The 15,083-nt window shown below is 37.0% G+C and overlaps 2 protein-coding genes and 1 long non-coding RNA gene across 6 annotated transcripts in view; 2 read left to right on the top strand and 1 right to left on the bottom strand.

Moving 5' to 3' along the window:
- Window positions 1–553: 553 nt before the first annotated feature.
- LOC139962979 (peptide deformylase, mitochondrial-like) lies at window positions 554–14,509 on the bottom strand. 2 transcript variants are annotated; one of them, XM_071963419.1, is made up of 3 exons: window positions 14,371–14,509; window positions 3,807–4,344; window positions 554–2,747 (listed from the first exon to the last, which is right to left on the bottom strand). In XM_071963419.1, the coding sequence occupies exons 2-3, from the start codon at window positions 4,330–4,332 to the stop codon at window positions 2,587–2,589; spliced, it is 687 nt and encodes a 228-aa protein (XP_071819520.1). In that variant the 5' UTR covers window positions 4,333–4,344; window positions 14,371–14,509; the 3' UTR covers window positions 554–2,586. The 2 variants fall into 2 exon arrangements, with proteins under 2 accessions (XP_071819520.1, XP_071819528.1); XM_071963427.1 differs by lacking the exon at window positions 14,371–14,509 and adding an exon at window positions 13,489–13,629.
- On the top strand, window positions 6,530–10,062 carry LOC139962988 (uncharacterized). 2 transcript variants are annotated; one of them, XR_011791432.1, is made up of 3 exons: window positions 6,530–7,319; window positions 7,997–8,152; window positions 8,429–10,062. It is a non-coding gene; the product is annotated as an uncharacterized lncRNA (long non-coding RNA). The 2 variants fall into 2 exon arrangements; XR_011791421.1 differs by having other exon boundaries at window positions 8,424–10,062.
- Window positions 13,976–15,083, top strand: part of LOC139962947 (uncharacterized protein C18orf63-like) — a 70,686-nt gene continuing 69,578 nt past the window's right edge. Inside the window, exon 1 of one of the 2 annotated variants that reach the window (XM_071963383.1) lies at window positions 13,976–14,124. Coding sequence is in view for 1 of the 2 variants with exons in the window: in XM_071963369.1 (XP_071819470.1) it covers window positions 14,505–14,569 (65 nt within the window). In the remaining variant the exon portion in view is untranslated. Of the gene's footprint in view, window positions 14,125–14,440; window positions 14,570–15,083 lie in introns of those variants that run through there. The other variant, XM_071963369.1, reaches the window with a different exon arrangement.

Raw genomic sequence — 15,083 nt, 5'->3', positions numbered from 1 at the left:
TGAGGAATTCTTTTGAAGTCTAGTTTTCATAATTCAATGTTTAATAAACTCAGTTTGATCTCTAAATTGCTTTATAATTCCTCTTGCTGGTTCCTCTCATGAGTAATAGAAATGTAAAGTGACACTATCACAGGTTGAGAAGTCACCATATTGTATGTATTTATGGCAAGGACACATGAATGGCATGGAATATTCCATTTTTCTTCAAATGAGAATCTTTTGTATTAAGTTTAGCATATGTATGACAAGTTTTGTACAACCAGAAAGCCAGCAAGCTTAGTGATTCCACACTTTACAAGTTTATACTGTATATGGAATCTCTTGATTGATAGAGTAACTGAGAAATATGTGTCCTGACTCCTGAAGTCAAGTACCAGAACATCAATCATGAGTTCCAGTAAAGTTGATCATTGCAAAGGTATTACCCTTCTGAAAGTTGATAACAGATAACATTCATTAGTGGAAGTAGAAAACCCTCTCAGCGACTTAAAAGAGAAAAGGTCATATCCTATGACAGTTAGTGACACAGAAAAGCCATGAATCAAAGAAATAATTGAGTTTGCCAGCTAGTGCAGTTTTCTATCTGGAAATATTGTATACAGTACATAGTGGTTCAAGTTTTGACACTTGGTAACCTTAAATTAACCCTGATATACATCAAATTGTGTACAAACTATACTATCATATCATGCATATACGAGCTCCTTTCATGTTCTGGTTCTGGAGATATGGCACTTTTGATTATTCACATTTTGCCCACTACTGAGCCCAAATGACTTCGACCTCCACCACATACAATAGGGTTTGCTGAACTAATTACAAGAAATCCACATGCCAAATATAAGGACTGCAAAGGTGACCTTCTTGAGGGATCATATATACTTAAAAAATTTTTCACACTTTTTCTTCCTCTGTTGACCTCTGACATTCATGAAAACGCTACAAATTGTCTACTCACAAACGTCAAGCTACACACCAAGTTTGAACTTCCTGCAACTTCTATTTCTTGAAATATTGTGTGAATTTTTTCAGACTTTGACCCATGCTGACCTCAAATGACCTTTGACCAATACCAACAACAATCCCAAACCAGTTCTACCTATGGGGAACCTACATACCAAATATCAAAAGTACGCAAGTTATCCTTCTGAAGTTAGAGTGTTTACGAGTAAGTATCACACACAACACACAAGCCATCAGCATCGCATAGATTCCTTCTGCCTTCAGCAAGGAATAAAAAACAAACAAGGTTTGCTAAATGTAGATCTTCCTATTGATTTTCCCAAAAGACAAGCAAATTGGAGCCAGAAACCTAGAGATTTTACAAAACACCCTAAAAGCAAAACAAAATTATTGTTAACCACAAACCCATGTCAATCTACTTTATAGAGTTTTACACGTTTTTTAGAGTTTTGCATTTAAAATTTGGAGATCCTACCTTGAGACGATGGATAAATCCGCAAGAGTTGGCAGGTATGTAAATGTTAATGCAGACAAACAGATGTACTGACTGAGTGAACATATAAGTTGATTGTAAGAGGTTTCAATTATCTCACCACAACTTTCATTTTGCTATCTTTCACTGAAATGTGTGTTTTAATATGGCCTTACTTTGACTTTTAGCTATGAATAGCTAGGGATCTGTGAGTTCATATGGGATGTCATTTGGCATATGAATGATATGAAAGTTGTAATAACATTGCATGACAACACTTTCATACATTTTTACAGTTTCCTAGAAGACAATTTTAAGACAAACCCACCATCATGGCACAAAAATAACCAGCTTTTCTGAGAAAGGATCTCCAAAATCCATGAACAGCTGTTACTGGTCACAGGTCAGTATGAAGGCATTCACAATACTCAACTTGGTGTACACATATAAAACAAATTATAAAAGAACAACAAAACACTAAGAATAAGCATTTTTGGGGATGATCACGAACACATTCTTGTGACCTCAAATAACTTTGAAACAATAAAGATGACTCATTTCACTGCCACTATAAACTATACACTTTCACCAGATTTCATTTCAACCATTTTAATTGAGCAAATGAGAGCAATTTAACCGTGGTGACAAAATATTCCTCCCTCCCTCTATGCCAAGAAATCACTGGCCGTTCTGGTCTGAAAGCTAAAAACCAGTTGTTACTAAAATAGGACTGACAAAGGCATGCATGTTGACAGTCAATTCAATTAATCTGTAAAAACATGACGAAATATTGGCACAAAAGCCTTGGGCGACTCTGGAATTTGTTGGCAATTATAATGAACTGCCTGAAGAGAAATGCATATTATGGAGTTTTGTAGTGTAAAAGTATTGGTTTGCCATATATGAAATCCCCAAAGTTTAACCACATTTCGGTTCCCATTGCCAAGCAAACACAGCAGAAGCTCAGATAATAGATACAGTATGTAGTGAGTTTACATACTTCCTTGGGGGCCCAGTTCTGTTTGTACTGAAAACAGCTTTCCAAATTGATGTTTTGTTGATCCTCTCCTTGATCTGAAGATATCACTGTAACCACACACCGGTTCCATCACGTTTCCATACGTACAACTTTCAAGCTGCACTTGCAATTGTCACCTCAAATTCCATCTGGGCCAGAGTTCATCACCGAATGTCTTGGTATCCATGATGTCAATAAACAAATTACCACGAAGATGATCCACTTCATGCTGGAGAATCCGAGCAGAGTACCCATGTGCTGTCCATGTCACATGCTCAGCATGCTCATTGTATCCTGCATACAAAAAAAGAAGATGCCTGCAGCTGACCTGGAGCAATAGTATACAATTTATTCTTGTTAAGGCTACAAGGTAGTCTAAAGAGAGATTTTGCTAACTTCATAGTTAACTAAAAAACTATCCAAATGGGCTCAAAATTGAAGGTCCAAAGCATGGAATATCGATTCACTAGGAATATTATGTCAATAGATGATTAATGATCAAAATTTGTGCTCTGAAAGTCAGTATATATCTGATGTGCTTTGTCAGTTTCCTTGAATGTGTTACTAAACCCTATTTCCTACTGTAGCAACAGAAGAGAGTCTTCATACCCTCCAAACTTGTTGTTTCTTGAGATTTGTGCATGCTAATGAAGAACACAGAATCACAATGGTAAATTGGTCCAGTCATGAGAACTCTGAGATACTTTCATTATGTATACACATACATCCCATATCTAGCCAAAACTCTACATGTATCATGAAAGGCCTAGAATTATGTATAATGGTCTTATCAATTGACTTGCAACAATAACACCAACTGATAATCATAGTTATAAATGGCATTAATTTCATACAATTTGTAGAACTTAATTGTGGTCTCACAAATTAGCTTCACGAAGGATAATACATGAGAAATATACAGTAGTACCCTCTGCGACATCAGGACCTGGAGACAGAAGAGCTCATAAATAATTGAATAAAAACCAAACACATTTTTATTTTTTTATTTGGCATATTAGTCTGTAAATATATGCTGTAAATATAAAAGGCACTATATCATTTACTTTTAGCATGAATATCAACAAATAATTTATATAATTTTTTGGGGGGGGGGGCGGGGGGGGGCGCATGATAGTATGCAGAGTGTTTACTGATCTGAGGGCCTTATGTCATCATCACTTTAGCATTGAAGGAGTATTCCAGGAACTTTGCATAATAGGTGTATAAATTATCTTGAAAGCCAGAATAGTTATTATAGAAACATTACTTTCTTGGATTATGAATTGTCAAGTCTAAATTCTGCCTAAACTCATCATTTAATTGTACAAAGATGATTTAAGTATTAGGACCTACCTGATATTTCCACTTTGTAAGCTCTTGGAACATTGGCATAGAATCCCTTGATAGAAAGGCAGCCCTCGGGGAGGGTAATCTGCCTTGAGTCCAACACCTTCAATTCAGGATTGATAAACACCTTCAAAGGAAACAATAAAGCTTCCCTTGCTGCAAATTTTTCTTCCGTCCATACTTTAGCGTGCTTTTTCGTAAACTCGGCGATAATAACCTGTTTCCCAACACCGATCTGAGGAGCAGCTAGCCCAACCCCACCAGTTTTTCTCATAACCTTGACCATCGTCTTTACTAAATTTTGAATGTCTTTTCCCTTGATGCTCTGCACCTGGACACGGCTAGCATGACCTCGTAGCACAGGGTCTCCTACCTGACAAGTGTGATCATACGGTGGTATCTTAAATTCTGCTTTCCAGTACCTATTTCTGAGGTTTCTCCACAGCTCTCTGTAAATTGTTTCCTCAATAATCTTCCTTCTAGCAAATCCTCTGCTGGTCACAAGGACTACGGATTTACTTAGTTTCAGCATTTTCGTTCATTCCTGTACAAACAGACAAGAGGAAGTTATATATAATGTTGCAAAAACATGTGGTAAATTAAAAAAGAATGAAAATTTGAGGTATTGAAGACATCAAATGAATGACCAGCTGTATTCAAAGACACTTATGCGGTCATAAGTTGTTCATCATGTTTCTATAACTAGATCATCTGATATATTATACAAACACATTAACATCTTGGCCAACTGATATGCAATGATTTCAAGTTAGTATGGTTAACTTGAAATAGTTCGACCTAGATTCATAAAAAGCAGTAGGGCTCATGTACTGAACATCAGGCATTTGCAAGAAAACCATGACAATCCCACATGTTTTTCTTGAGATTTATATATTATAAACAAACAAACAGTATGACACACAGGGAATAATTAATGCAATAATGCAAAACAAAATGCTATGCAAAATGGGCATATTGATACACAACTGCAAAGATGTATGACACTTTTTGGAGACAGAATTTGACAAAACCAAAGGTATTTTCACAAAACATAACTTTCACTTATGAAGTTTGAATTTTAAATAATTCCCTGGCACATGATCTGTGAAAAAACTTCTATGAATAAATGGTAATGCTATCACATGTTTGTAAGATCCAGACATATGAAGTTTTACAATACTCCCAATAAACACCTTTATACCAAAGCTGATGTAAATGTTTTAAACAATTGCATTACTGTTTCTAACACATTTCCTAAAGATGTTTGCATCTGACAAATTTACATGCATGAATGCTGCTTTCATGCAGCTACCACAAACCACATTTACAGAATATACAGTAGGCTATAGCTTGATAAAATACTGTTGTTGTAATGATCATAAAATATATCGTTGGTAATCATAGCAAAGGCAAACAAAATATTAAATATATAGTGCTAAATCAACCAACTGTCAAATCTAGGCTGTAAGTTGAAATTGAAATCAAAATTGAAGTGGAGAGAAACAAACTACACAAATTAAACACACAGCATGTCAAATCATTACTACACAGCCAACAAAGTTGTACAAATGAAAGCATTAGTAAGAACAAAACACTAAGAACATAGACAAATGACTGAAAACAATTACTTAACCAGTAAGCCAGTTGGCTCTGTGGTTCCTTGCAATACAATGTGCTGGAAATTCTATCGTATCCGACTAATGAAGAGCAAGCGAGTTAAATTTGTCTATGAATAAATTGATATCAGGAAAAGATCAGAGTTTCCAGCTCTTATTTGTAGCACTCCTGTGTTGACATCAACCATTTCTTTCACTGGTAAGGATCTTACAGTATAGAATTATTATTCCAAAATGTTTCAATATCCAGAAACAACAGACTTCTTATGTGAAATATAGACTCATACATGTATGAATAGAAGGACATTTTTGTTTTACCAATTTGAGCTAAACAAAATCCCTTAAATAATTGTTTTTAATGAATGAGAGTTACATGACATTGTTTACACACTGTGAAATTGTTTCACAACGTACTGCCAAAGCAACAATCATGTAGTATAAATCGCAGTGAAAATGGCAAATTTTTGCACCATTTGAGATAACCTGTCGACCCTTTAAAGCAGCATTTTGCGTTTGGTCGCCGTTTTCTACTTTTTTGACATGTCCATCGAGTTCTTTACATATCAATCACAAAACAGCAAACTAAGATATTAGCCAAGTTTTTCCCTGCCAACAACGTTAATTGGCAAGTAATTAAGGATATTTGCAGATAATGAGAAGAGTGTCCACGACAAATTCCACATACAAAATTAATCGCATTCAGTTCCCCCAAATCCACTAGTTTGAATTCAACCAATCAGAGATGCAGGTTTAGGTATGAGCCGTTGCTAAAAATAGATTCAAGACTTTGCGTTGGTACAACCAGGGAGTTGTTATGCAACTCCCTGGTACAACTGCCATATAGACTGTACACAAATCAAGCATGGTGTTATATTACGTATTTGTCAATGACGTTCGTAGTGTTTAAATATTCATATTATGGGCGAGGTTTATTGGGATCCCAACGGAAAATATCTTGGAGAACAACAAAGTTGAAAGTTGCAAATTTTTCGACTTTTATGCCACCATTTGAAGTAAAATATAAATAGATAAGCTAGTGTATGTCGTTATGGCATAGTGGAGTCAGTGAGGTTGAGAAAAACCATAGAAAAGGACGCAAAATGCTGCTTTAAAGCTCATAGGCCATCAGCTGAAGGTCGAAATTCGCTTGTTTCGTTCCAGCAACTGCGGGTCTAAAATTTCTCTACAGCATTGAATACATAAATTAACTAAGATTAATGATCCAAAAGTTCTCCATGTACTTTCCTGCAGTTTTTTTGCAATTCCGCTCGAAAGATCGAACTATATTTTTTATTGCGTATGTTAAGAAACCTGCCGTTTTACGTTCAAAAGTTGTGCGCCAGTGAGATATCTGTACCATGTGATATGAATTGTCCAATGAGCCATGAGTTCTGTGTGCAATCTTTGTAGAAAACAACAAACATGGCGGCTCCCACGGGCGCTAGTCAGTCTCCGACACACGGAAATCTACAGTGCTCAGTGCACATTGAATCTGAAAAATTTGAAGCATTCAAGGCACTGACGAATAAACGATGGAATAAAGTTACTTCCTGCGCTAAAGATTGGCTTAATCTCAGCGGCGGAGACGGTGATATCGCCGTACTACTGATTACTCCATGGCCTACTACGATCAAGCGTGTGTTCAACAGCATAGTATGATGGGGTTCCACGATAAGTGTTACAGGCGGTTCATTGATAGCAAGCACATTGCTGCAAGAAAACGGACAGTTCCAGAGGAGACCCCATATGATTTTAAACGAAGAATTGACGGAAAAGATCGAGGAAACCAAGCAGAAGCTCTGGTGTATTGCCTGTTCAATTTATTATATGTGGGAAAAGAAACAATACATTACTAGGCGTTGCAAACGGGACAAGCTGCAGCAGGCAGAGACTTTCGATGGAGGTAAGCCTAAGCATACTACACGACTCTACTTGTACTTCTGTGGCATAGTTGAAGTGTTAAGAGAAGTTGCATAATGCAAGATCAGTAGCTCTTAAGGGATAGAATCCAAGTCAAAGGGCACAGTGTTGGACCTGAACATAATATAATTACTTAGTGGCATGGTCATCAGATTTGTTTTGTTATAAGGTGGTAGGAACGGAAATTTGTTTCAAATTCTCCATCTGGGGCACTAGCCTAAGTGTTAAATACAGGCTTCATAGTTTTCTTACTGTGGCCCTTTATTTGAATGATAGAGATATTATATTAGTTAGAAAAATAAGTGTAACAAAGGTGCAATAAGGTTAGGTTTGCAAGGTCTTATGGTCAGCCTGTCTAGCTTTACCAAAATGAACAAGTATCTGTCTCCTTTATTATTAGTAACAGATATAATCTACCATTGTATAATTTAAACCATAACATTAAGAGATAATGTACTGTACTGTCAAAAAAAGCCTGTTTTAATTCCTTTTTGCATGACACTGGTTTGCAAAATTTGAATGTGTCTTTGTTTGTCCATAGAAGATGAGCAGATCACATGGTATATAAATAAAATTGTCTTAGTTCTTATTTGTTCAAACTTACATTTTGATCAACAGAAAATGCAAAACAATTTGCTTTTTTTATTTCATTTTATTAAGGTATTGCTTCGACAAGCAGCAGAGCGGAAAAAGATGAGCCCAGATTTTATGAATATTAGAGGAAAAGACCGTGTTGCCATTGAAGTGAGGTACCACTCTCTATGTTGAAGAAACTAGATACAATTCTTGACAAGGAAGACATACAGATCTTGAAAGGTAAAGTACTCTCTTCAATGTGTGGTTCATTGAGTGTTCAGGGGTGGATCTAGGACTTTTGGAATATGGGGGTCCTCCCCCAAGGAAAATTAAAAAATTCTCTAAACGCTTTGAGATGCAATATCAGGTTAATCTTTCCATTGAAATTATTAAAGAAATTTGCAACATATTTCTAGCTGAATTGTAATTATATTGGTACCCCATCATAAAATGTGAGACTCAAAAATATCCAATTTCATGGTACAAGGTGTTCTGTTCATCTCCTCCTCAGAGCAGAGTTTACCACCAACAAAAGATGCTCTGATCCAGCATGTTAAGCGCTGCACCAACCAGGCTGCTATTCACAGTAGGGCATTGCAGCCAAGGATTGATGCACTCTCACCAGAGGGACATGGATGTAAACTTGAAAATGATGACCTTATAATCACTTGGATGACGAAGCCACCTGACCCAGATGTTTTGCTTCAGTTTGTCAGCAGTAGCTGTAGAGTCGGCAAATGTCTTAAAGGAAGATGTTCCTGAATGAATGCACAACTACCGTGTACAGACCTATGTAAATATAGAAATTGCAGCAACTTCCAAGAAGATGTTGAGATTGTTGATGCAGGGGAAGATGATTTGGAGGATGAACTGTGATGGTGTTAAATCTCGATATCTTAGTCTGAAATTTTAATCAAGTTTGAAGTTTGTAAAGAGGGTTAACTTTTTCAAAGTCATGTTGTCATTGTTTTGTACCCCAGAGTTTAAAGGAACCAGTAAACATGATCTTATTCATATATTCATTTTAGCTATTAGTAGTTTTACGTAGATTACCCTACCTACCAGACACCTTTGATAAATATCCACATTTTCTTCAAATCACACTTTTTTTTTAGAGGGGATGGGAGGGGGGAGGAGGGTGTTATGGGCATGCTTTACCTCTTGCATATTCACAACTACATTTACTGATGACGATGACGCAAATAGCGCGTCCTGAAACCAGTCAAAGGTTTATATACTGTTGTTGGGGAACCATCGCCCCTGACCCTGTTCCAATATCACGGTTCTTTATTGTTTGCCGTAACATTTCGTTACCTGTTTTATTCATATTGTTATTATGTTCTGTGCATCTGTTCAAGTTTTGACTGAAGGATATTCAAGTCTTTAGTGACTTTTATTTCATCTAATTATCTTCACCTCTACTATGGAATAGACTTTCCCTTTTCCATACCATATCTGACTTCCATGCAGTGAATTGAAGTGGATACTGTTAAGACTAGTACAACTGTCCTTGGATGAACTTTTAATCACTTATTAATTCCGCGCCGCGCCTTTTGATGAAGAACCTGTATCTTGAATCATCGCAAAGGCCCAGCTCTACTATACCATTGAGTGTATCGACCCAGTCTTAATAGATACATTATTTCTTTATATCTGGGGCTTAAGTTAACTGTCTTCGTTATTCACTTATTTGTACCATTCACCTTTATTATTCATATTATTTGTAGAATATAGAACTATTATTATTCAAAATGCCATTCGAAACCTTGTCGATCTTTTCTTTTATGTGTTAACTCCCTTGGAAACTCTTTTTGTAGGAATACGAATTATAAACATGTCGTTTAAATAATAAGGAGAAAGTACCTAGTTTTGCAGGAGACTGTAGAAAGAGTACTAAGGTAACGGATATATACCGACTATAACTTTATTTCACATCTACGATATGCCATGACGTCTTAGTGTGCCAACTTATATATTGATTTATACAAAAGAAATAGCTCACTGGTCTTGGGGCATTGGTACATCTCATTGTAACTAGGGATTTAGCTACATGTAAAGTAGAGGGGGAGGGGGTCGCATTTGTAAAACAGTTTGGATGGGGAGTGTAACAATTATGGAGAGGAACTTTTCATTATATGTGTATATTTACGCATACATGCACAGACGAAATGCATTCATAACATAGGGGGAAAATCTAAAAATATTTGATTTATTACAAAGCATTATATCTGAGTTTATTAAAAGTGGTACATTTTTATAATTAAAACCCTTAAGTTATAATGTGCAAAAATTGTATTTCATATTTCAAAGTTGAAAATGTGATTTTTTACCATTTTGACGAAAATGGAGGGGGGGGGGGCACAACTTGTAATGCCTGAAAACAACCCTCACTGACCTTTAGACCAGAATCCTCTTCCACCATTCTTGTAACCCTGACCCAACTATTATACAAAAAAAAATATATCAGTCGTAATTTAACATATAGTGGTATGTATGCACCACTGTACCAAATCTAACGTTAGCACATGTGTGCCTAATACATAGCATCGTCGCACGTAACGTCTACATAACATACCCAATTTCAAGGGTTTCTTACAAAAATACTGCAGGAAATTTTTTGGAGAACTTTTGATATAATGTTTGTGATGCATTAAACTACCCCAAAATGCATTAAAAATCTAGACCCGGTGTTGCTGGAACGAAACTGATTTTACAGCCACATTTTGAGCTTCAGCTGATGGCCTATCAGAGGGTGAAAACTTATAAGAGCAGTTGAGTGCAGTTCAAAGCAAGACTTTTGAACTGGCCAAAGCATATTTCATTTCCGGGATGACTGTGTGTTTGTTGAAGACCTACAGTATAGAGCCCCTTCACAAAACTAAGCTGAATTTGATCAAATTACAAAATCATAGCATTGGAGAATTCACAGATTAATTGTAGCTTTAATTTGGAGTTATCATGTTTAATAGGTTTCAGACCTTGACCTCATGTTACCTTTGACCTCTACCAATTTCAATGGGGTTCTTGTACTCACAACAGTAGAAAATCCATGATAAGGAAACGCAGCAAATTTCAAAGGCTTTACAAGGAGTCTGGCAACGATGTTGAAACAAAATCGCCACCGTGATCTTGTATCTTTAACCCTAGCCTATAGGCTCCTTAAGAAGATATTTCAGCATAACTTACACCTATCGTTAGCCCTAGCTGTTTCCTAAAGTATTTGGGCACAAATTTTTGTGAGAAACTTGCAACTACAAATTTTATGGATAAAATTGTTGAAAATTTGAGGTTTTAATAATAACAATTAGGTTAATAGATCTATAGTACTTGGAAATGTAGACTCTTATTAAGGCTAGGGCCTAGGCGGGTATTATCATTAGCATATAGGCCATATATATGCTACTTGAGAGCTGCACAATTGGTGGTGGGAAAGGACAGAGGAGATGAATGTATTATCATATTTAGTCCTCGAACAATGGTAATATCCTCATTGAGGGACCTTCCTATGTCACATATTGCCTACACATAAGCAATTTGTTATTTTATTAGCCTTTAATGCTGAGCTGTGCCTATTTGTTTCCTATGATGAAACTGGATTAATTGTCTGTAGGTCATGCAAAAACAAGTACAAACGAAGAGGTTCCTTGGTCTAACACATGGCTAAATTTCATACTGAGGCAAATGGACCAATGGGAGAGTCACATGGTATCTTGTATCATAATTAGTCGTCAGCATGACTTGGGCACCAGAGGGCAGGAGAAAGAGAGGGCGAAAGAGAGGGCGACCAAAAACAACATGGCGCAGGACAGTAGATAAAGAGAGAGAGAGGGCTGGTTGGCGATCCTGGAATGAGGCCAGAAACGCAGCTGCCAACTGAGATAAATGGAGACGCTCTCTTGAGGCCTTATTTGCCTCTGGGCAAGAAGGAGACAGATGAGAGATGAGATGAGATAGGATCCGCTTCTTTTCTTTGTATTTATAGAATTCTCTTTTTCTAATAAAATATGGTTGCACATGTTGAGGAAGGCAGTCTGCATGGTGAGGAGATGTAGAATAGAAGAGGCAGGCTCTTTTGAAACTTTACATGTAAAGTGAGAAACAAAATATCTACAAGCCTTTTACTTACCCCCCCCCCCCCCCCCGGGCTACATGCTTGCTTGGAGAAATTCATTAAGCTCTTAGATGATAACCCTGTGTGCTGTTCTCATACTGTTTACAAATGTATCATTCACACTTTGTCTGCAAAAGCCTATGTATATATTTCTTCATATTTGGTGGATTCATTCTTTCAAAGTTAGACTTTGGATAAATAATGCAATAGCGCTGGGATTTTTAAATTGGATTCCATTTTTTGCCCTTTCAATTGTTTTTTTCTAAAGTTCTCATTTTGGTCTGGACTATTCTTTTAACAGTACTGTGTAGGCTATCTGATTGTCTAAGATTCACTATAATTATGATTTAAATAAATTTGTATATGAAGCTCAGTTTCATCGATTTAGGCTTCATTCTTTCAGCCACTGCAAAACTGTCTGTCCTGCGCCACAGGTTTTATTACATTTATTGGCATAAGACTGTATATTACATAAAACAATTTTTCCCTTAGGCGTATCCTAGCGACTGATCAGTCTGTGCGATTACACACATGTGATGTTGAAATTACGTAATATCTCATGCTGCAGCTTCCAAGTAACAATATAACAATGGTATACAGTTATAAACATACACATGAAATAACAAGCACGGCAGCAGGTAATCTCATTGTGTGGTGAGGGGGGGGGGGGGCATGGGGACCTTGTAGCGATGATGGAAAACAAAATAATAGGATTATAGTTTAACCTGGTATTAGTTGAGAATTCCAATCAATTATGGATTAATGTCAACCGTGAACTGATTTAACTAAGCCTTTTAATGCATTTTGTAATTTTCGTCCAATATTTGTGTTGCCCATCAATTTCATTGGGGGAGGGAAGGGGGCAGGGGCAAGACATTTGACTTGGGGGCTAAACAGGTCCTATTATATGTGAACTCCTTTTAAACCTCTTGCAAACTTTACCTTTTCAAAGAATGAACTTTTTGCTTTGTTAATCTCCTTCACTTATTGTCTGTGTGCATTAGCCTGTACTTGGATGACACTGAAACCTGTGACAATGAAGCTGTGCAAGGGTGACTGCAAATAAAGCTGTTTGCACATATGCTTTGAAGTTTGCCGTGTGTCATGACCATTGATTTTTTATTTAACTAAGCCTATGCACTAAGCTGCATCTACTGTACATGCTAAGTATAAATTTCAAGAAAGGTGTACAAAACTAGAGCAAAAATGACTGTTACTTTTTGCCAGACAAACCACTAGTATCTGGCCAGCTGTGAAGGATAGCAGTTTGAGGGCCAGGTCTAACCCAGCTGACTTTTAACCAACTTAATGTAGCTGTTTGGCTAAATCATTAATAAGTAATGCCGCCAAAATAAAACAAAGCTGTTACCTAGCAAACTGCATGTCCACTAAAGAGCCTGTGGCTGAATTCAGCCTCTGAAGAAGATCCTGCTAGGATCAAAACGTCAGTCCCTCTTAGTCTTACCTTTACACTTGTAAGTTATCATGTCATTAGGCCTTTTCATTTATTTAATGTTGGACTGGTCAGAGCACTACAGTACAACTTAAAAGTTTAGAACTAGTATACTACTACTAGTATAGTAAAGGCTTCATAATTGACGCACCCCCGTAATTGACGCACCTTAAATTATTACTAGCAACGATACAGCAGGCCACCTAAACTTTTTGCAGCCAAGCAGAATTACATATTTCATGAGTTTGAATCCATTTGAGGAATTTGCTGACCAAATTGTGGTATTTTTTAAGCTTTTAACACCCTCCCCCCAGTTTTGCACGCTTTTTGGCCATTTGGAAATCTTACACCCTAAAAATACCCAACATTACCTCAAATTTTTCTCAATATGATAACACTACTCTCTGGGACCTGAGCTTAGAGGCTCAGAGCATAGCAAACAGCATCTAAAGTCAATGGATGTATAATAAGGCCTACACTACAGTTAGCTTATCGACGAATGTGTCAATTTAGGTGTATGAAAGAACTTGACACGGCAGACATTTTGTGGTAAATTCTGCTCAATTGTACGGTGCATAAGTCTGTGAACCTTAAATATTTTGAGATCAGAACATTTCTGAGGAACTACACATATGAAAAACACATACAGTTGAGTAATTTGGATTTTTCCTTGATAGATATCATAGATCAAATCCTTAAGTGCGTCAATTATGAGCCCACCATGATACTAGTAGTAGTACTTATAGTAGTATTAGTATTACTAACATTAGGCTAAGTTAAGCTTCATGTAAAGTCCTAGCATAGGCCTAGCCTTCACAGAGCCTATATAATCCTACGTTCATGACAAGTGGGAGGAAGTTGGTAACAGTGACAAAACTTCATCTTTAAACCAACCTTGTTTGGACAGAGCTTTGGGATGATACAACACTAGGCTTACTCATGAATGCAGCTACAGTCAAAACAGTGCAGCATGTACAGTATTTCATGATTCGATAGCGGTACTAGGTACGCATACGCAAAGCTCTGTTATGGGATTTCCCCGTAGAACTTTCTGTGGGTTTCCCCATCTATCACTTCCGGTAGAGCGCGAAAGGTGAGGGTTATCGTCTGCTAGCAAAATTTGTTACCTGTTCACAGAACCAGAGTCAAGTGAGCCGCACATTCAGCCGCTCATTCGTTTTGTAACGTGATTAGACCAAATTGAAGTTAGCATACACGTTCAGCACCAACGGTGCTGAACGTGCAGTATGTTAGCTTTATTTTCGACAGCTGCGAGTGTACGGTGTTGTTTAATGAACATAATTGTCTACACGAGTATACACGGTTACGGTGTTTCCGCACTGTTGAATTACAATTTGGGAAAGACAGTATAAATCGTTTCACTTTATGACTTTAAAGGTTGCCTAGGTCACCTACAAAAGACTAATAGTGCCATAAATCCTTATTACCAACTAAACGTGACTAGACACTTAAGGGGTTTGCAAGGGGGACCACTGCTTACTGTTTTGAATTTGCACTTGCCTAATTATGTGGTTATGTGTCAAAAAGATATCTTACCTTTTACATAAACGACACGGTCTGTCTCTCTGATGTTTCAGTAAGTGGTT

Source organism: Apostichopus japonicus, chromosome 3 (assembly GCF_037975245.1).
Source record: "Apostichopus japonicus isolate 1M-3 chromosome 3, ASM3797524v1, whole genome shotgun sequence".
NCBI classification, from domain to species: Eukaryota; Metazoa; Echinodermata; class Holothuroidea; order Aspidochirotida; family Stichopodidae; genus Apostichopus; species Apostichopus japonicus.
The sequence above is the reverse complement of the archived record's forward strand: the minus strand, read 5'-3'. Positions and strand labels throughout refer to the sequence as shown.